Raw genomic sequence first — 21,993 nt, 5'->3', positions numbered from 1 at the left:
ATTAGGAGGCGGACGTCTTACTACCACGCCACTGCGCCCGTCAGAAAAGATTTCAAGCAGTTAAACTTTTCTTTTACCAAACTTTTCTGTCTTGAAAATAAGAGTTAATACTGTTTGGGTCTCGACACAAATACTTGATGAGGGCATGGACTAAAGGCACAGTAAGCCTCCCGTAAACCATCACAGATACTGTCAGGCTTTTTCACACAGTACGAACACCCTTTCATTTAAACACTCACCGCTTGAGAACATCCTCGGTGCCCTCCGTAAAGAGCGAGCAATTTTCAAAGAATTTATTTTTGCGTGGTTTATCTTACCCCTGAGCCATCGTGAACCCGTGTGATCCAGTTTCCCTTTATCACAATGTAGTCGTCAGTTAGTAATTTGAATGCGACTCGATGTGAGCTTATTTGCAATAGCACGTTATTATGTACCTCTGACTAAGCACGAGACAAACGGCTGTGGTTCACAAGAACTCTAGCGATGGCTTTTGACTGTTCAGAGGAACTGGCGATAAACCGTCGTCTGCTACGAGAACCACGACCTTGCGTGACCCTGCTTCCAGGCTTTTCTTTTTTCAAACTTTCAAAACTTCGAATTGTACTGATCTTGTCTTGATGAAAAAAGAATTATTTTATGATTTAAGAATGTTTGTGTAACAAGCTGTCAATTTATTATTTAGATTTTAAAAGTTAGGTCTAGCGCCAAAACGCACCATGGTCCGATTGTCTAAGAGACAATCCGCAAAATTAATTCTTTAAAAATTGCTCGCTCTTTACGTCCCTACCTAGGATGTTCCCGTTTGGTGAGCGTTCATATGGAAGGATGTTTGTAGTGTGTGTAAAAGCCTGACAGTATCTGTGATGGTTTACGGCAGGCGTACTGTGCCTTTAAAGACTGGTCTTGAAGAGGTAAAAAGAGGATTAGCAGTCAAAATCCCTGAAGTTGACAGTAATTGTGAAAAATAAAAATAAAAAGCTTGGAAAGTCTCTTGACACGGAAAATGGGGAAAATCCACATTGATTATAAAAATCCTTCAACTTTCGTGTTCAGAATAATGTTTTGATTAACAATAACATGAGTAATTTGACGGGCGCTGTGGCGGGGTGGTAAGACGTCGGCCTCGTAATCGGAAGGTCGAGGGTTCGAATCGCGGCCGCCTGGTGGGTTAAGAGTGGAGATTTTTCCGATCTCCCAGGTCAACTTGTGTGCAGACCTGCTAGTGACTTATCCCCCTTCGTGTGTACACGCAACCACAAGACCAAGTGCGCACGGAAAAGATCCTGTAATCCATGTCAGAGTTCGGTGGGTTATGGAAACACGAAAATACCCAGCATGCTTCCTCCGAAAGCGGCGTGTGGCTGCCTAAATGGCGGGGTAAAAACGGTCATACACGTAAAATTTCACTCGTGTAAAAACACGAGTGTACATGGGAGTTTCAGCCCACGAACGCAGAAGAAGAAGACATGAGTAATGTTTAAAAACTTATTTCTTACCTTTGTTTGAAAGACGTGGATTTTCCAAATCAAGCCAAACAATCTTTTTATTTATTGTGCCAGAAGTACTGTCATTATTTACGGGATAATTCTTTTCTTTTCTTTTCTAGAAAGTGAATTTCTGTTTAACTAATCCCAAGTATGTAAATTTATATCATTTTGAATTTTATTTCTTGAAATATATATATATATATCACAAGTTACCTGAACAGCCATTAACTAAGCTTCCAATCAAAGTCAGTGATTTTCCTTTTGATAATATTAACGTTTTTTGGTTTTTTCACTTGCAGGGATGATGTAGAACAGGAAATAGCTGCAATGGCGCTGGAAGCGAATGGTGGCAAATCTGGAGCAACTGAAGTTGAAGATCATCCTGCTCCAAAGAAGAAGGTACCTCAAAATGCATGAGCTTTTTTCATCATTGCCACAAGATATTTTTAAGGCTTCTGTGGAAAAAAAAGAGGATTTTTTTTATTTCAATTGTTTTAAATCCTGAGATTACAAGTAAACTTTTCTTTGAAAAATGATTGACATGTTCAATTTATTTTGTATGATTGTATGCAGCCATTCAATCATTTGTGAAGGCAGCTTTTAGGTTAACTCTGATGGTGTTTAACTATAAGCATTTGAATACAGTTACAGTCAGATTAATATATCATTACAGGAGAAAAAGAAGAAGAAAAAGGACGAAGATGATGAGGAAGGGGAATCGACACAGGGCAAATCAGCATTGTCAAGATTCCAGATGTTGACTGTCAGCGATGATGATGCCGGAGACAAAGACAGCGATGAGGAAGAGGTGAGATTCTTTTGTGGTTTGTTTTCTGTTCCCCTTTATTTATCAGTAACCACACAGGAGAACTTTGCATACTTTGACAATTTACTGTACTTTTCAAAGCCCCAGCAAACAGTTTTTTGTCCGTCAAAATCAGCACCAAAAAGTAGGTATAAATACTCGCTCTAAGTGATTTAAGTAAAAATGGAGATTTCAGAATTCTATGTCTGGATGGTTGGATTGTAAGTTCGTTGAGTGGATGGATAACTTATTAATGTACTTGGGTATTTAGTTTGCTCTCAAGGCTAGGGTTAATGAAACAAATACGTACGCTTATTTGCATGCTTGCCTGTACAACTACGGACACTGCTATCTTTAAATGTTTTGATTTCTGCAGAGACTGAAACCATAACCAGACATGACCTTGTGCTTTTTGTGTCTCTAGGAAAAACAAGCCAACGGTGGAATAGTCCTGGAAAGCGTTGGCCACCAGGAATCGCAGAACAAATCCAAAAAGGAGAAAAAGAAAGGCAAGAAGGAAAAATCCAAAACGGCAGAAGAAGAAGATGTTGACGCCATCCTTGCTGCACTCGACGAACCCAAAGAGAAGAAGAAAAGCAAGAAGAAAAAGAAGGGCGGGGCAGAGGAAGAAACGGCCGAGGGAGAAGCAAAAGAGGAGGAGGCAACACCTGAAGTTGAGAAACAGGCTCCAAAAGTGGTGACGATAGACGACTATGAGTCTGAGGAAGATACAAAGAAGAAGAAGAAAAAGAAGAAGAAAAAGGAGAAGGATCCTGAGGCGGAGGGAGAGGGCGAGGCGGAGGGAGAGGGCGAGGGGGAGGGAGAAGGGGGTGAGGGAGAGGAAGAAGGGGGGACGGTCAAAACAGCTGCACAGAAAAAGAAGGAGAAGAAGGAGCGAGAAAAGCAAAAGAAGTCACAGGTAAGTTTTTTTTTGTCGGTGTCATTTTGCCCAGTCCCCTCACCTTAAATCACCCCGACCCCACCCAACCCCAATTGTACACTCCCTCCTTCCCCCCTCCCCCCAACCCACTCCCGTTTTTTGTTTTAAACGCAAACACTGTCCTGTCACTTGCACATTTCAACCTTATGGGTTGTACTTTTGAATTGCTCAGTGATTGTTTTGTAAGCAGCAAATTGTAACTGCAATTGTTGAATGAAAAGGACAGCGATGATTTGTCTGTGGTTATTCCTTTGTCCATTTCTGATGCTTGCAATGTGTGACATTTTACTTGTGCAGAAGCAGCAACCACAGCCAAAAAAGGAGGAGGTCGCCCCCAAAGAGGAAGGACAACAGGTGGAAGTTTCCCACGAGGGAACACCAGCAGAGGTTGAAGCTGGGGAAGGTAGGAATTGTTTTTCTTTTTTGGCAGTTATTATGTCATCATAGCAAGGTCTTGTGCAGGATTGGTTTTCAGGGGTTTAGGTTACAAACAAGAATCTTTCTCCAGGGGGAGAGTAATAAATGACAGGGTAGATTGTTGACTTAACAAAATTTGAAAGGATGGTAAACAAAGTGGGTCTTGGTCTGGTTGCATTGCGTGGTAGATGTATTAGGCAACTAATATTCATGATAAATATTCAAGTTCAACTTTTTCTGTCATCTTACAGATGGCTCATTGGCAGATGGCTTCCATTCAAATCAGGCGTACATGTTTTCTGATGAACTTATTGAAAGTCAGCTCTGTGACCCTGTAACTTTTCTTGCTGAAAAGCTTGGTTAAACATGATACATATACTGTGTGTGCAGATGGTGAGGCAGCAGGAGAGGGTGAAGGAAAGAAGAAGAAAAAGAAGAAAGGCGAGAAAGAGGAGAAGGAAAAGAAGCCAAAGAATGCTGCACTGGTGAGTATGGTTGCCTAGCATTGTTCAGTTATTGGCTTACGGTTGACCTTAGTTTATGTCTTGGAATTACTGATTATTATTATGTGACCGTTTGGTTCATTGCGCTGAGGTGTTTGTCTTTCCGTGCTATATTTAAAATTGGGACACTTACCCTTATTCAGTACTCGACCAATGGTTGAACATAGTTAATCTCTTGAAGTACTGATTAGTTTGTGACCGTTTGCTTTTTGTTATGAGATGTTTGACTTGCTTTGCTACACATTTTGACAATGGCAGTGATAATACTACAATGGAACCCCCCTTTTAAGACCTCTAAAAATCTGACAAAATCAGGTCTTAAAAAGGAGGTCAATTTACAGAGGTTATGAATAGAAAGTTTCAGAAAACAGGGTCTTAAAAGGGAGGAAGTCTTAAATTGGGCGGTCTTCTTGGAAATCAAAACACTTACCCTTATTCAGTACTCGACCAATGGATTAACTTAAATTACTGATTACTATGTGACCTGTTCTTTGTTGTAAGATGTTTGGTTTGCTTTGCTACACATTTTGACAATGGCAGTGAGAATACATACAAGAGTTGACTAACTGTTGAAATAAAGTGTTGTTGCTTTGCGCCCACAGCTGGCAAGAATCAAGGAGCAGCAGGCCAAGATACGGGAGGAGGAGGAGGCCATCAGGAAAGCGGAGGAGGAAGCGGAGCGACTAGAGGAGGAGCGTATTCACAAACTAGAGGAGCAGGTGAATATGAGTGATTTTTATGAATGGGTGCATTTGGCTATGTCTGAGGCTGCTATTCAAGTAATTTGATAATGTGGTGGCGAGTCAGTGACAAAAATTAATTAAATTACATATCTTACCCAACTCACATATAGCAATTAACCCATAGTTCAGTGCTGATACCGCTGTACGCGTCCCCTTAGCAACAAGGAAGACGCCTCTAAAAAAGAGTGACCGAGACCCGTAAGGGTATCCAGGCCAGCCCGTAAGGGAGGCTGCCTTCCATATGCGCGCGCATATGCCGCCATCTTGTCATTTCTACTCTCAGCGCTCAGTGGAGCTGGTCGCTTTTGGTACGCTCCGGCTGTGTTTCAGCCTACTTGCTTGGTCTTCCAGACCTGGTTTGTGTTCCCCTTGGTGTCTTCTTGTCTCCGGACTTCGCATTTGCTGTTGAGGTGAGATCTTTCCATTTTTTACCTGAATTTTGGCGGCATTGTTGGCTTGTTTTCGGACTTACAAAATTTTTTCCAAATTTGTTTGTGAGTTGTTTTCATCATGGCCGACAATGCGGACGGGAAGAGGTCAACATCTAAACATGTAGCTGCTTCGCCCTCTCCTGTTAAGAAAAGTTCTAGAAGTTCTAGAAGTTCTAAATCGCACGGCGATACGCCCGTGTCTCTTTCGGGTTCAGAATCCAAAAAATGTAGTGATGTTGTTGTTGGCGTGCCCGGAGTTTCCGGTTCGTCGGCTAAACCTACGGAGAAGCCCGTGCTCGGGGTTAAGCATGTTGTAGGGGATGTCTCGCCTGTAGGTTCTGGGCTTGCATCTGCGGATTTTGCTTCTTTGCTTTTGACATTAAGCTCACAGGTTTCGGCCTTAGCGGCTGAAGTTTCGTCAACTAAGGCGGAGCTACGTGCGCTGCCGGCAGGTGTCGGGGGTACGTCGTCGCTGGCCAGTGTGCGTTTGCCTCCCTCTGCTACTGTTACGAGGGCGGACGTGCATGCGTCTCAGGATGGGATCTCTCAGGCTCCCGTGGGGTCTCCGGCCGGTGTCCGTTCTTCTTCACAAGGTATGTGTACTCCACGTGAGCGTTGTCTTGAGGGAGTAGCCTCGGGTCTAATCCCAGGTGAAAGTTCTGAAACACTGGCTGATATCCACCGCTTAGTCGGGGTGTCAGTGGGTGCTAAGGGCCCTGACAAGCGAACAGATGTTCCTATTCTTCCCGCCTCGTCAGTAGACTGTGGTCAGGTTGAAAGGCATCTGCTTCCGCCCAGGGGGCAGGAAGTTGGTGGTAGTATGGCTGGCTCTGGACTTGACTCTGTTAGTCAGTACGGGGACCAGCCTCCGGAGTGCACGGAAGGGCACGAAGACTACCTGGATGACGGTGCCGCCTCTCAGGCTGAAGGTGCGGGATTCTTTTTGCCACGGCAGCTGCCAGATGCGGTGGCTCTGGCGGCTGGAGTGGCTTCGAAATATCTCGAGGAGGAGGTGGCGGTGAACAAATCTCAGTTTGTCCATCCTCCTTCTGCCTTAGGGGATTTCAGGAGTGCTAAGGAACCGAAAAGTTCGTTCCGATTCCGGGAGTCCCCCTCTGTGGCGGTCGAGATGTCGAAGGTTTTTGCGAAAGGTCGAGCTATGTCCGATGCCTTTCCGCTGTTGTCACTACATGGGGAGGCGCCGGAGGTGGTGGGCCCCTGGTTGGCTAAAGCGGGACAACACGTTCCTTGTTCTGCGCTCTCAAAGAGCTCTAAACTGTTGGTTCGTCCCGTCGCTCTACTTGACTCTTTTGCTTTGCCGAGATCAGTTCTACCGGTGACTCCGGAACTGCTTTCTCTGCGGGAGGACGGGTATGCCAGGGATAGAATAGTCCCTTACACGGAGTCTGCTCTTCAGGCTTTGGAGGAGACGGGTAGATCTCTGCTCGAGTTGGGTTCCGTCTCTAGTTCTCTCCAACGCTCTTTGTCTAGGTCTATCGCTTCATCGTTAGACCCGTTTGAGTTCCGTTACGACGCCTCCCAGGAGGATGTGACAACTCTGTTGGCGACGCTTGCCAGGGTCTCTCAGGAACAATTGAGCTTGTCAGCCAGGCTTTATGGGCATGCTGTGCATTCCCGCAGAACTGCCTTTTTGGCGGGTTCAAAGATCCGAGACAGGGGTACCATTGACAGACTTAAGGTATCTCCTTTTACGGAAGGGTCGCTGCTGGGTGCTTCCTCTTTGGACGCTTTGCAGAAGGAAACCCAGGACGCTAGGGATCTGGCTATTGCAAGGATTGCTCACCACGGCTTTCAGAAGGTTCAGAGCAAGCCTACCTCTCAGAATAAGGCTCAGCCTTCTTCGTCTGGGGGGGGCAAGATGCAAAATCAGTCCACCTCTTTTCGGGGTAGGGGGCGAGGCGCGCCTTACCAGAAGAGAGGCTCCTTTGGGGGTTCTCGGGGGTCGGGGCACAAGCCTCACCCCCAATGAGGGTCTCCCGAGCCACTATTCCCAGTAACCCCCGCCTTGGTGGCGGCGGGTGGCCCCTCCAGGGCCTTGGCCGCCTGGACACGCCTGGTGTCCAGCCGGTGGATTTTGGGAATAGTGCGTTCGGGATTCCGTCTCCTCTGGGCAGAGGGGAAGGCACCTCTGTCCAGGATACCTCCGCCTTTCAGATATCCCGTAGACCCGGAAGCCAAGTCAGCCGTTCATGCGGAGGTGGCTTCCCTTCTCCTGAAGGGTGCGATAGAGGAAGTTCGAGATCGAGAGTCCCTCGGCTTTTACGGCAGGCTGTTCGTGGTGCCCAAAGCCTCAGGGGCATGGAGGCCTGTTTTGGACCTGTCCACCCTGAACAAATACCTACGGGTAGTCAAGTTTGTCATGGAGACTCCACTCTCTGTAAGGGAAGCTCTGCGTCTGGGAGATTGGGCCACGTCGGTGGATCTCACCGACGCATATTTCCATGTGCTCATGCATGTTCAAGACAGGAAATGGCTGCGCTTTCTGTGGGGCGAGAAAGTGTTTCAATTTCGGGCACTCCCCTTCGGGCTTTCCCTGGCCCCCTGGATCTTCACGCTGGTCGTTCGCCAGCTTTGCTCCCTTGTCAGACAAGAGGGGGTACGCCTACGGGCGTATTTAGACGATTGGTTGAATCTGCATCAGGATCAGTACATGTGCAGAACTCAGACTGCGAGGGTTCTCGACCTGGCGGCTCAGCTGGGCTTTACAGTCAATCTAGGGAAGTCAGAGTTAGAACCATCCCAACGCTTCACTTACCTGGGCATGGATTTCGATACGGTGGAGTGGTTAGTCCGTCCCTCTCAAAAGAGGGTGGACAAGCTTCAGAACTTGGTTCGCTTGTTGAAAGGAAAGAATGTGTCCACGGCCCGGGAGTTGTCCTCCCTACTGGGGCAGATGGAATCGATGGCTCCCCTTGTGCCTCTAGGCAGGGTCCACAAGAGGCCGTTTCAGGCGGCTTTGAGGAGGCAGTGGGACCAAGCCTCTCAGGGCTGGAATGTTCGCATAGGACTGGGGAGTTGGTTCAGCAACACTACAAGTGTTTGGCTGCTCCCCTGGGTCTCTCAGGGTGTTCCGATCGTTCCTCCGGCGCCGGAGAACATTCTTGTTACAGATGCATTAATGACAGGCTGGGGTGCTCATCTGGCCGATCAGACAGCCTCCGGTCTGTGGGATCTCTCCCTAGCTCCTCAGCACATAAACGTGCTGGAGCTGGAGGCTGTGTCTCTGGGTTTACGGGCTTTCCTGCCGCTTCTGGGGGGCAGTCATGTTCAAGTCCACACGGACAATACGACTGTGGCCGCTTACATAAATCGGCAGGGGGGCACACGCTCGCAGAAGCTGTCGGAGAGCGCTTGCCGTCTGTTGGTTTGGTGCAGCTCGCACAACATACTTCTCTCAGCGAAGTACCTGAAGGGCACGCTCAATGTTTTGGCGGATGCCCTCAGTCGGGGGGACAAGGTTCTGCATTCAGAATGGACCCTCTCCCACCAGGCGTTGGACCGTCTTTGGGTTCAAGTAGACAAGCCTTGCATAGATCTGTTTGCAACGAGATTCTCCACCAGGCTTCCCCTTTTCGTCTCACCGTTCCCGGACCCTCTGGCGTGGGCGGTGAACGCGTTGGATCTGGATTGGACAAATCTGCAGGCTTACGCTTTTCCTCCGTTTTGCCTGCTAGGGAAGGTGGTAAGAAAAGTGGATCTGGAAAAACCAGCGCTGGTGCTGGTTGCTCCTCTTTGGCCCAGCCAGCACTGGTATCCAGACCTTCTGCGGCTGGCAGTGCGCCCACCCATTCCTCTAGGCGTTCGAAGGGGCGACCTGTTACAGCCCAGGTCAGGGGTCCCGCACGAGAATCCGCAAGCGTTGCAGCTTCACGGCTGGATTCTGTCAGAATCGCTCTGCGTCGTGCCGGGGCCTCGGCCACAACTCTGAAACTGGTACAGAAAGCACACAGAGACTCAACTAGCTCCGTTTACTCTTCTCATTGGGCTGCATGGGCCAAGTGGTGCTCTGAGAATAAGGTTCAACATCTTTCCCCAAGGTCCATGGAGGTAGCCAACCACCTCTCTTGGTTGGCTAGTAGGGGGGTCTCTCCTTCTTCACTGCGAGTTAGAAGGTCTGCGATTTCTTCCACTCTTAGACAGCTCGGTCGCATGATCAATCTTGACGGTGTCATTTCAAGCATGCTTAAGGGAGCTGCCCTTGACGCAGCTCTCTCAAGATCACAGCTCCCTGCCTGGGATCTGTTTGTGGTTCTCCGTTTCCTTGCATCGGAGGATTTTGAGCCTCTCCGGTTGGCTAGTTTACCTAATTTGACGAGAAAAACTCTGTTTTTGGTCTTGCTTGCCACGGCTAGGAGGGGTAGCGAGGTGCACGCTCTTTCTGGTCTCGCTAAAGATATTTCCCTGGAGAGGGATGGCTCCTACTCTTTGAGATTTACGTCTAATTTTCTTGCTAAAAATCAAAAGCCTGGTCAGGCTTCGCCTTGCATTCGTATTCCACCCTTGAGCGATATACTCGCTCCTGGAGACCCCGATCTGTCAAATTGTCCTGTCAGGGCGTTAAGCAGCTACCTGTCTAGGTCTTCGCCGATTCGCTCGGAAACTCAGAAATTATTGTTTATATCCCTCAACACTGTGCGGGCGAAGGATATCTCGAAGGTCACCTTGACTAAATGGGTTTCACTGACCATTAAGCAAGCGTATGGATGGTGGCAACGCCAGTCTGGCGAGGTCAGGGCGGTGCTTCCTCTTACGTCAGCCAGGACGCACGAAGCGAGGGCTTGGGCGTCTTCTGTGGCCGTGCTTCGCTCAGGGCGCCTATCAGAGGTCCTGGCGGCGGCTTATTGGAAATCTGAGGACGTGTTCATCAATTTTTATTTGAGAGACATTGCGGCAAGGCGGCAAGATGGCAGTGCGGCTTTGCCTGCTCTCGTGGCTGCAGGGCAGGTCCTGCGGTCTTAAGTTGGTAAGTACCCTCCTCCTATAGTAGCAATCTGCTATATGTGAGTTGGGTAAGATATGTAATTTAATTAAAAATTTTAGTAATAAATTTTCATTTGATTAATATACTTACCCAACTCACATCGTTTATTCCCTCCCGCCTCCCCGCTGTGGGGGGTATGGGGGTCTAAAAAAGTAGTGAGTTGGGCTTCGTGTAGAATGACAAGATGGCGGCATATGCGCGCGCATATGGAAGGCAGCCTCCCTTACGGGCTGGCCTGGATACCCTTACGGGTCTCGGTCACTCTTTTTTAGAGGCGTCTTCCTTGTTGCTAAGGGGACGCGTACAGCGGTATCAGCACTGAACTATGGGTTAATTGCTATATGTGAGTTGGGTAAGTATATTAATCAAATGAAAATTTATTACTAAAATTTTTAAGTTTTGAACCAAGGAAGAGTAATGTTCATCTTATGGCATCAAGAGGAGGAGCGTATTCACAAACTAGAGGAGCAGGTGAATATGAGTGATTTTTATGAATGGGTGCATTTGGCTATGTCTGAGGCTGCTATTCAAGTAATTTGATAATGTGGTGGCGAGTCAGTGACAAAAATGAAGTTTTGAACCAAGGAAGAGTAATGTTCATCTTATGGCATCAAGAGGAGGAGCAAAATCACAAACTAGAGGAGCAGGTGAGTATGTGTAATATTTTATGCATTGGTGAAGCTGGTATTCAAGCAGTTTGATCACATTCTGGTGTGTTGTGTGTCAGAAAAAAAAGAGTTCTGAACCAAGGAAGAGCAGCCCTGAAAGTCCAACACAATATTGGTGTACTCGCCTTTGGCTAGTGATTCGGAAAATTTACTAGCCAGAGAGCAAACTTTATCAGCCAAACCAACAATTTGTTTCAGCAACTTTACTCGCATTTGGCGAGTAGATGAATATTTCTACTCACCAGTTACACGTTTCTATTCGCCACTTTCAGGCCTGAAGAGTAACGTTCATCTTTAGTTATAGCATTGATGGTTCCAGAATATTATCTGGAAGAGAATTTATCCTGCATGTGAAAGCATGGTTGCATGAAGAGAGAAAAGATTTGCAATGGAGCTTTACTCTTACTTTATTTATATGGGAGATTTATATAGCGCTTGACGTTCTCTAAGCGCTTTACATATTAATTTCTGCTGTGTGAGATGGAATTTTGTACACAATATATCACGCATTCACATCGGCCAGTAAACCTCAAGCCATTGCGGCGAATATTTACTTTTCACGGCCTATTATTCCAAGTCACACGGGTATTTGGTGGACATTTTTTATCTATGCCTATACAATTTTGCCAGGAAAGACCCTTTTGTCAATCGTGGGATCTTTAACGTGCACACCCCAATGTAGTATACACGATGGAGACCAGATGGAGACCCACTTTTCAGAAGATACATTAAGATGGAAATGATTCTGAGATGATCAGTATCTGTTTTCCTTTCATTAATAATAAAATAAATGGTGTAGACAATAAAGTCTAATGTTCTTCATTGCTGTACAGAGGGCGTTTTATTTGATATTATTAGGACTGGGTATGTTTTCGGGGCTTGAAATGTGAAAACTGTAAAGACATGTAAAACAAGTTTGATTTGCAGTCTGGTGTGTATGCCTCTGGGTCATGCACAGATGGTTTATTTTTAATTTGTTTGCAATTGTTTTCTTCTCTTTCTTTCATTAAATAGTCTCTCTCCTTATTTTGCTCCTGTCTGAAGTAAATGAATTTTGCTTTGAGCTTCTTTAAATTTAAGTTCTGGATTCATTTTGATTTGACAGAAACGTCTGGACGAAGAGCGTCGTAATAAGAAGAAGTTGAAGAAGAAAGAGCGTGAAGAGCGACTGAAAAAGGAAGGCAAACTCCTCACAGAAAAACAAAAGCAGGACCGCATGAGACTGAACCAGATGTTGGACAACATCAAGGAACAAGGTCGGTGATACAATTTATAATGTGTGTGTGTGTGTGTGTGTGTGTGTTGGTTAAACTACAAGGTTCCTATTTGCAGATTTTTAATTGTTTTACACTTAACACTTATTCTATAATTCATGAGCCTGCGTTGGGCATATACTGTGCAAGATAATGCTGTAAAATGTAGTCAGTCTCTCCTGAATGTACCAAAGAAATCCTGTGACCTGTATTCCTTCTTCATGTGTGTGTGTGTATTAGGGGGACTCATGTGTGTGTGTTCATATCAGTAATATGGCTTTCTACACAGGCAATTGCAGATTATCTGAAGACATCGATCATGACCTAAGGTGTTGTTTCCACCAGTCTGTCTCTTTGTCACTAGATAGAGGAAGAGCACTGATACTCCTAGATTCTGAAACAGCATAACAGATTAGACGTGCAACCTCTGTTGTTTGTCAGTTCATGTATCGTTCTTTCTTGTGCAGTAGTTTTCTTCATCTTCACTCCTTCTACTGTATTTTTAAAAAAATTTTTCCCCCTCAAGCACAACTGACACTGAACTGTTTAATTAGCCTTTTGCTCTTCATAAAGACAGACTTCACTTTAAAACATGTTGTTTTTCTTTGTGTGTGTGTTATGATTTTTCATTGTGTTGTGTTTGCAGGCGGAATAGTTCCCAACAGAGACGAGGCTCCCAAAAAACGACCTTTTTACGGGAAGAAAAAGCCTAAGGATCAACAGAAAGGTATGTCAATGGTGAACGTAAGAGGAAGGAGTATGGATGAACGGATGGTAGGCTTCAGTGTGCAGGTCGGCCAGTCGTGTGTGCACATAAACTTATGATTGAGGCATTCACAATATGTCATTAAGTTAGAGCTTTGAAACAGTGCACACTTCTGAGGATTGGTGACCTCCAGGCATGCCCTAAGTCTGCTTGACTGTTGGCATGGCATGGTTCGCGTAATTTTGTGTTAAAACTATCATTTTCTCAGATGTTCTTAAAGCAAGAGCTTTGAAACTTAACACACTTTCATGGTTTGATGACCTCGTGATATGATCCACGTATGGTTGGTGTGGTTGAGCCTTGTCAAATTCAAGGTCACAGTGGGGTCAAGTTTGAGTCACATGAAAAATTATTTTCTGAACATTTTGGAAGTTTAAGCTTTTAAACTATACAGACTCCCGGGGTTTGATAGCTTCTAGACACAACCCATGTGTGGCTGATCCTAGTAAAATTTCAAGGTCACAGCAGTGGGGCGATAAGTAGAAAATCAACAATTTACTTCAACCTCTATGAGGCAAGTAATTTTTTCTGATATTTATGTATAACGAAGGTGAGTCATACAAGCATTCACACATGAGAATCTTCAGAGTTTTGGCTGAAATCAGACTTTTTCTGTGAGCCCCAGGGATACCATTTCAGAGCAATTGTATGGTTCATGCCCAGAATTTCTGCATTATTGTGGAGTCATAGATCATTTTCAGACTTTTTCATTCATCCCAGTTCCCATGTCTGTGTTATATTCATCATAAGTTTTAGGGTTTGTAAATAAAACTAAAAAGTCTAAAAGCAGTAATTAACTACACATTGCGATGCCTGCAGGAGGGGAAACGGAGAAATCCCCTTCACCTGAGGATGAGCAGGCACCAAAGCTTCCCACAGAAGAGACCACCCCAGAGGCCATGGAAGAGAGCGTTGAAGCAAAAGTGGAGGAAGAAGAAGCAGAAGAATCTTTGAAGGAGGATTGGGCCGATTCTGACGAAGAAGTGCCTGTAGAGGTTGAAATAAAAGGTAAGGGGTTGAGGAAGTTTTAGTTTTTGATGTCATTTTTGGCATCTAAGGAATAAGGAATTTGGTTTGAAAGGCATTCGATTGTTTCATTAATATGCTTTGAGAAAGTTATTGAGAGACAAATCAGCAGTGCTAGATCGAATGCGAAATCAACAATCTCATGATTTTAGAAAATGTGCATATATTATTTCCACAGTTTGTTTTGTTCCTTTCTCTGTGTGTCTGTGCATTTGTGCGTGTTTGTCCTTGTATAACTTGTATTTTGTTTTGTGTGGTTCTTCATAAAAAGATATGAACTTGTCATTGGTTCAAGATATTAACATTTTGCATCAGACTAGGTAGCGGCAGTAACGCTAGTCCCATGCGGGAAAGCGAGATCTGTGCTGAAAATAACACGTTTTCAATTTCCGACAGCTTTCAATATATGGCATATTATTGAAAATGGAAACTACAGAAATGAAGTTGGATTCTTTGTCTTTTACCCCATGCCATTTGTTTGCAAAATGTGCTTGGATTGAATGCGTGTGCGTGAATCACAAATACTCTCTCCGGATTTTCGGACAGCCGTGACGCGACCGCCATTACTACTTGCTCTTCAACTTTTTGTGGTGTTTCCCTTTCGGCGTTGTATTTTCTAAAAATAGTTTCATTCAACGATCGGAAACCAGTGTCGACTGCTAAAGAAAGAGTCCCTTTTCTTTCTAGGGGGGGTATTTTTTAGATTAAATCGATGGTGGATTTTAGACATGGACAATAAAAAATTGCCCAACTTTAACCTTTCGTAACTTAAAAACAACTCAAACGATCGTAGTCGTAAAAGATGCGCTAGAAAGTCCGATTTCTTGTGAATCCTCCAAATATGGAAGTTTCCGTTTAAGATTCATGCGCGCGAAGCGCGAGCCAATCAAAACCGAGGACCTGCAAAACCGGTAAAATCCGTTGCGTTGATCGCGAGTCATGGCGGAGTATTCAAGCGAAGCGATGGTGACGCACGCTTCGAGACAATTTCGTGGAAGAAATCAAACCCATCCTTGGTAAGTGTTGATGTTTTTCTGTTCATTTAGTGTTTAGAAGTTGATCTGTCGAACCATTCTGCTGAATTTAGCGTTTTGAGTGCGTAGTTTTCATTTTGATGATAGTAGTTTGTGCTGGGTCATTTTGTATTGGGTGTTGAAATGGGGGTACTCGATAAACGACCTAAGTTATTTTTTGCCTTTCGCCGTACATGTGATATATTTGTTTCAAACTAATCTTGAATTATTACTCCGATGGTTTTTGTTTCTCAGTTGTTGTTTTCTTGAGGATTAAATTAGGATTAAAAGGAATAATTGTTCCTTTGCTAAAACCGGAAGTGCAAGACTAGGCCTAGCAACGAGTAGCGTAGCTTACATGCACTGACCCTAGCGCATCTCCATTCCTTCTTCCTTTTCCCCCCAGTTAATCAGAGTTTATGGTCCATCAAACTTGTGTGATTACTAATTTGTTTCTCATGACAAGCAAGGTGATATAATAAATTAGAAACGAGTTAAAAAATAACCAAATACATGACAGAAAAACAAAGCAAACTTTTGTTTTGGGACAAAAGTAAAACTGAAAGTAAACAGGCCTTCATGGTGGCTTCCAGTAAGTTCGTCACACGGTAGATTCGTCACCGGTCCCGGTAACTTCGCCACAGTAGTCCGAGCGCGGCTCTCTCTCTCTCTCTCTCTCTCTCTCTCTCTCTCTCTCTCTCTCTCTCTCTCTCTCTCTCTCTCACCTCCTTCCACCCCTCCCTCTCCTCACATTGAGTTTCTCTGCCTCCTTGACAGTGAGGTTGAAGTCATAGGACTCCCTCTCTCTCTCTCTTGGTCGCGCGTGTGTGGGTTTTAGTCAGTGTGTGGGTGTGTGTGCGATGGTGTGTGTGAGTGTTTGTGAGTTTGTACGTGCGTGTGTGTGCGTGCGTGTCATGGATATGGGTGTATGTACGTCCGTCCGTCTCTCTCTCTCTCTCTCTCTCTCTCTCTCTCTCTCTCTCTCTCTCTCTCTCTCTCTCTCTCTCTCTCTCTCTCTCTCTCTCTCTCTCTCTCTCTCTCTCTCTCTCTCTCTCGCTCCCTCTCTCAGACTACATGCTTTTGAGAACTGCTCAATGAGTAGATCTCGGGTTGAGAACTGCTCAATGAGTAGATCTCGGGTTTTAAAATAACAACGCTCGGACTGTGTCGTCTGAAAACTGCTCAGTTGAGAACTGCACAATGAGTAGATCTCGGGTTTTAAAATAACAACTCTCTCTCTCTTTCTCTCTCTCTCTCTCTCTCTTTCTCTCTCTCTAAAAAATGTCAGTGAATCTTGAATCTCTCCCACAAATCAAACATCTGAAAGCATAAGCTCTAAGCTTAACACCCGCCCACCCCTGCCAGTAATTTCGTCACGGGTGACGAATCTACCGCGTGACGAACTTACTGGTAGCCTTCATGGTTTCAGTACAAAAATATTATGAACATAGTATTACATTTTTGTTTTGTTTGTGCGTGTTACAGATGATGCTCACTTCCAGCAAATGAAGTCTGCTTTCACACTCACAGCAACTGGAAGAGGTCGACCACCCAAACTTCAGCTGGTACCACTGACCAACAAGCTATTGTTGCAGCTGGATCTGCTTCGGTTGGAAACAGGGAGGGATTGGAGTGACCTGGTTTAATTTCTCCCCAAAGTGTTCGAGTGAACTTGCTGCAAGGACTTGAAATCAAGGCAGAAATTGAGGGAACAGTGAAAGAAGCAACAAAGCTGGGGAATAAGACTGGATTAGAACTAGAAGCATTTTTGGATATCGACGCAGGGCGTTGCATCATGGGCCGGAATGTTGGGGTTCATTTGCTGAAACATAGGATCACAAGAAACCACCTGCTCAATCCGGACCTTCTGGAAGACCTTGACCGTCCATCAGAACTTGTGAATGGCATGGTGCTCGATCTAATATCGTTCCACAAAAAGGAGAACCTATCGCTGACTTCTGCCAGATTCCTGCATCGGTTGTTTTTGGACACAACATTGTGCTTGCACCATTTTCTTCTTCTGGCAGAACATTCACAGTCGAATCTCCAGCAAACCTGCCTGCCATGTACACCTGTTTCAAGCAGTACTTGACTGACAACTTTGTTTGACTGACTTTGAAGAAGGGGTATATATGCATTTGACTGTCACTTCTCATCCGACTGTGCACTTTGCAAGAATTTAGTTTTCCCCAGAGAACTGTGAACAATGTTAGTAAATTTATCCCACATACGTGAGAGAGATAACCGTGAGATAAAAATCGTTCAAATCACACGTGTGTATATCATGTAAATGAGGTCAACCGGAAGGTCAAGCTATGTAAATTAGTAGTACATGGGATAAACCGGAAGGTCAAGCTAATCCTATCGAGGAAGGATATGCTTTGCTGTTGTTGTTCCTTTTGGTTTCTTTTATCCTGTGGCCACTGCTTTTCTTTTTATCTGGTATATTTTGAAGTGATGGGTTTGATTTCTTCCACAAATTGTCTCGAAGCGTGCGTCACCATTGCTTCGCTCGAATACTCCGCCATGACTCGCGATCAACGCAACGGATTTTACCGGTTTTGCAGGTACTCGGTTTTGATTGTTCGAATATTAAACTTAACAGTGTTGACAAAGGCGAACTACTTTGTCCTAGTTTGAGAGTGTGTGTCATGGCGGAGGAATGAATGTCAAATTGAGTAAAGTGGTTTGAAGTTCTAAAGCGGTTGATCCAAAGGCAATATCGCTGTCGGTGACTTTTAGTTAGATCTGGCACAGAAGTATATAATGTAGGATAAACAGAATACTACATGGCTTGCTGTGTCGTACCAGATTTACACTCGTTGCTTTTTCAAATAGTAAACAGCTCGCTTTCGCAGTTCACTATTTAAACAAGAAGGGCAAAGCCCATACGACTCACATCCTTGACCTTTACATGACCTTGACCTTCAGGGTCAAGGTCAAATAACTAAACCTAGCAATGACATCATACACTAAGAACTGCTTTACACATTTTTCCTACCAAAATACATGTGACCTTGACCCAAGGTCAAGGTCATCTAAGGTCATGCAACACAAAGCTGTTAATTCAAGACATAGGAAGTACAATGGTGCTTATTGGCTCTTTCTACCATGAGATATGGTCACTTTTAGTGGTTCACTACCTTATTTTGGTCACATTTCATAAGGGTCAAAGTGACCTTGATCATATGCGACCAAATGTGTCTCATGATGAAAGCATAACATGTGCCCCACATAATTTTTAAGTTTGAAACAGTTATCTTCCATAGTTCAGGGTCAAGGTCACTTCAAAATATGGATACAATCCAACTTTAAAGGACCCTTGCGACCTTGACCTTGAAGCAAGGTCAACCAAACTGGTGTCCAAAGATAGGGCTTACATTGCCCTGTATAGCATACATAGCTAAGGTTGCCATTCTCGATAACTTCAGAAGAAAATGTGAAAAATGGCCGTTTTTAAGACAACAATTACGGCCCCTGTGACCTTGAACTTGAAGTGAGGTCAAGTTGCCGCACATGTTTTTTGAGATCTTGTAACCATACACCATCAGGCCACATCAGGTGTTGATAGACTTAATAGTGTCCAAGAAATATCCAACGTTAAAGTTTTCCGGGCGGACGCCGGGACGGACGGACGGACGACTCGGGTGAGTACATAGACTCACTTTTGCTTCGCATGTGAGTCAAAAAACAACTCGTGTAAATCTGGTACGACACAGCAAGCCATGTAGTATTCTCTAGATATTACTTCAATCAATCAATCAATATGAGGCTTATATCGCGCATATTCCGTGGGTACAGTTCTAAGCGCAGGGATTTATATATATATTTTTTTAATTTAAAAAATTTTTTTTTTATGCAATTTATATCGCGCACATATTCAAGGCGCAGGGATAACAGTGACATTTTTATCTAAGCCTATACAATTTTGCCAGGAAAGACCCTTTTGTCAATCGTGGGATCTTTAACGTGCACACCCCAATGTAGTGTACTTGATTGAACACATATTTGTGAAGATAACATTGTAATCAATCTACACACCAAAAATCATGGCTGTATTTTCAGTAGTTTCTGAAATATTTCAATCTGAAATGTGCTACCCCCCTCTGGGGGGGGGGGGGGGGGGGGGGTTTGTCCACTCTTGGGGGATTATTTTCAACATTACACTGAATTTTACTGATGTCTGTAAAGATTACACTGTAATCTATCTACACACCAAAATTTTTCGTTGTATCTTAAATAGTTTCTTAATTATTGGCCTTGAAGTGCGAAAAACTGTAATTTTCCTGTTTTTCCGCTTGACAAATTGAGGTTTTTGACATTTTTGAGGCTCTTATACTCCAAAAGCATTGAACTAAGCTGTCTGAAAAAAAATAGCCATGTTCTACACACATTTGTTTGGAATATGTGAAAGTTTCAGACAGCTGCTATACATATTGTGTGAATTGTGATGACCCAAAGTTGCCCTCCCGTGCAATTTTGCGATGGGTTTAATTGTGTTTTTCGTGAAGTTTGCATGCTTGCTGACAGAAGCCATATGAGATTAGAGGGCTAGAACTATGTGTTTTTTCTATTCTTGGTTGCTGATAACAGATCCTGAAAAGTTGAAAGGGCTGAGGATAACTATGTGGTACCCACATGCTGCTGAAGTTGCCCTATTTTACAGTTTTAAGCAGAGTTGCGACAGCGTATGTACTAAAATATCAAAATCTCAGGAACTAATAAAGGTATCCACTTACTTTTTTTTGTGTTTTGCTTGTACTTTATTTTTCTTTCAAGACATCACAAAACATTCACTCTCACTTCAAAACCAAGTTTTGACTGCCGCTACCTAATCAGACAGAGGAAATGCTTATGATGTACTTCTTGTTGTGTGATCAAAGCCCCAGTCAAGTCACAGGTGTCAACAGAGTCCAAAGAGGCGGAGTCCGAAGACGATGGTTCTGAAGATGAGAGCTCAGAAGAGGAGAGTTCTGAGAGTGAAAGTGACGATGACAGAACCCCTGCAGAGAGAGGCATGGAGAAAGTCGCGGTAAGCATTCATCACATGCTGTCTCTGAGCTTCTTTGGTAGTGAATCAGAATCAAAATGTTTCTGAGCAGCGTTTAGGCATTCTGTACATGATTCTCAGCCCTATCTTTTCAAACTGGTAGACCCGGAAAGTCATAGATAGACCACAGCTTTAATGGCGGGGTGATAACGGTCATACAAGTAAAACTCACTCGTGAGAAAACACACGAGTGTACGTTGGAGTTTCAGAAGGAAAAAAAGAAGTTTAGAAACTTGCTATACAATATTTGTATAGTAATTGTTAACTTGGATTGAGGATGGTTGTGATGATGACAGCATTACATTGATGATGATGATGATGATGATGATGATGATGATGATGATGATGATGATGATGATGATGATGAGCAGAGCAGAGCAGAGCAGAGCCTCAGTGTTCATTTTGATGGCAGATATTTTTCCTCCAAAAGAAGTAAAATGTTATAATGGAAAGACCTCCCTCCCCCCACCCCTCAAAATCTGTTGTATTGTAACAAGGTTCTTTACGTGTTTCACTTACAGAAACGGAAACAAGAGGCAGAGGCAAGGAAAACAACAGGCGAGTTACGAGCCCCTGTGGTTTGTGTTTTGGGGCACGTAGATACTGGCAAAACCAAAATCTTGGACAAGGTTTGTATTTGATTTGTTTTTTCTTTTTTTTTCTGTCATTGAGTATTATGCTACAGGTACTCCCTTTCCGTAAATGAAAAGAAGCTTGATAAGATGATAGGAGAATTGTTTCCCTGGCTGGTAATATTTGTTCCCCCCTGTTTGTAAGTATGTGTGTCTTTGTGTATTTTGTTACTTAAACTACTTCAGGTGTTGTAAAGTTCCTTTGTTCTTTGTTAAAAAATTAGCAAATCCTGTGATAAGATATATTTGCATTGCCTCTTTGTGTACCTACTATTGAGAATGTGCTAAAAGAGCATCTCTGTGGACACCAAATTTCTCTTCCAAGTGTATTTACCTCCCTTTAGTCATGGTTACAACATCTTTGCAGTGTAGATTTGTTGTTACACTTTACACAACAAATTTAACAACTTCACATGTTCATCTTTGTATGTTATTTCATGTTATAATATGCACCACGCATTAATTTTTCATTTGAGATAATACAGTTGTTTGTGTCTATGCATTTCCATTGTTTACTAATTTTGCTGCCAGCTCCCTTCTGCTGGAACATGTCTTTAGTTAGCTGTTACACAACTCTTGAGTGTTAAATTTTCTTTGTTAAATAAAACACCCCATATCAGTCATACTTTTTGTGTTACAGCTACGTCGTACGAACGTCCAAGATGGGGAAGCTGGAGGTATCACACAACAGATTGGTGCTACAAATGTTCCTAGGGAAGCAGTCGTAGAGAAGACAAAAATGTGTAAAGAGGTGAGGCTTGTACATTTCTGGCAGTTTGCTTTGACAGAAAAGGGTTTACACTGGAACCCCCCTTTTAAGACCCCTCAATTTAAGACTCCCTCTTTTTTCAGACCTTGTTTTCTCAGACTTTCTGTTCATAACCTCTGTAAAGTTACCACTGTTTTTAAGACTCCCTCCTTTTTATGACCTAATTTTCTCAGATTTTTGGAGGTCTTAAAAGGGGGGTTCCACTGTATAAACTTGGTTTTATTCCTTCCTGCTGCAGTTCTTTACATTGTATGGTTAACTTGAAAGTTTTGTTGAATGAGAGCAGAGATACGGTAAGTGAGATATTGCTGTGAGGCATTTTGATTTTGACATGTTTCACTGGATTTTATAATCCCTTTGTATGGTACCCAATTTTCTCTTGAAATTTGTTGAAAACGTACATCTCCTGGCAGAACAACTAGAGGTTGTCATACCTTTTGGATAAAAGAAATATTCTAAAGGTTACTGTGTTCAACTATGGGTGAAGG

General features: G+C 43.8%; 1 protein-coding gene and 1 long non-coding RNA gene across 3 annotated transcripts in view; both read left to right on the top strand.

The window, feature by feature from the left end:
• Nucleotides 1-21,993, top strand: part of LOC138968781 (eukaryotic translation initiation factor 5B-like) — a gene marked incomplete at its 3' end in the record, with an annotated part of 80,854 nt that overhangs the window by 4,931 nt on the left and 53,930 nt on the right. For both annotated transcript variants that reach the window (XM_070341422.1, XM_070341423.1), the window contains 12 exon segments: nt 1,787-1,886; nt 2,161-2,295; nt 2,717-3,211; nt 3,530-3,635; nt 4,040-4,134; nt 4,755-4,871; nt 12,102-12,252; nt 12,896-12,976; nt 13,835-14,023; nt 19,938-20,086; nt 20,626-20,733; nt 21,377-21,487. In XM_070341422.1, the coding sequence (XP_070197523.1) occupies nt 1,787-1,886; nt 2,161-2,295; nt 2,717-3,211; nt 3,530-3,635; nt 4,040-4,134; nt 4,755-4,871; nt 12,102-12,252; nt 12,896-12,976; nt 13,835-14,023; nt 19,938-20,086; nt 20,626-20,733; nt 21,377-21,487 (1,837 nt within the window).
• On the top strand, nt 14,979-17,675 carry LOC138968785 (uncharacterized). The gene is made up of 2 exons (XR_011456283.1): nt 14,979-15,057; nt 16,540-17,675. It is a non-coding gene; the product is annotated as an uncharacterized lncRNA (long non-coding RNA).

Source organism: Littorina saxatilis, linkage group LG6, assembly GCF_037325665.1.
Source record: "Littorina saxatilis isolate snail1 linkage group LG6, US_GU_Lsax_2.0, whole genome shotgun sequence".
NCBI classification, from domain to species: domain Eukaryota; kingdom Metazoa; phylum Mollusca; class Gastropoda; order Littorinimorpha; family Littorinidae; genus Littorina; species Littorina saxatilis.
This window is presented reverse-complemented; position numbering and strand designations above follow the sequence as displayed.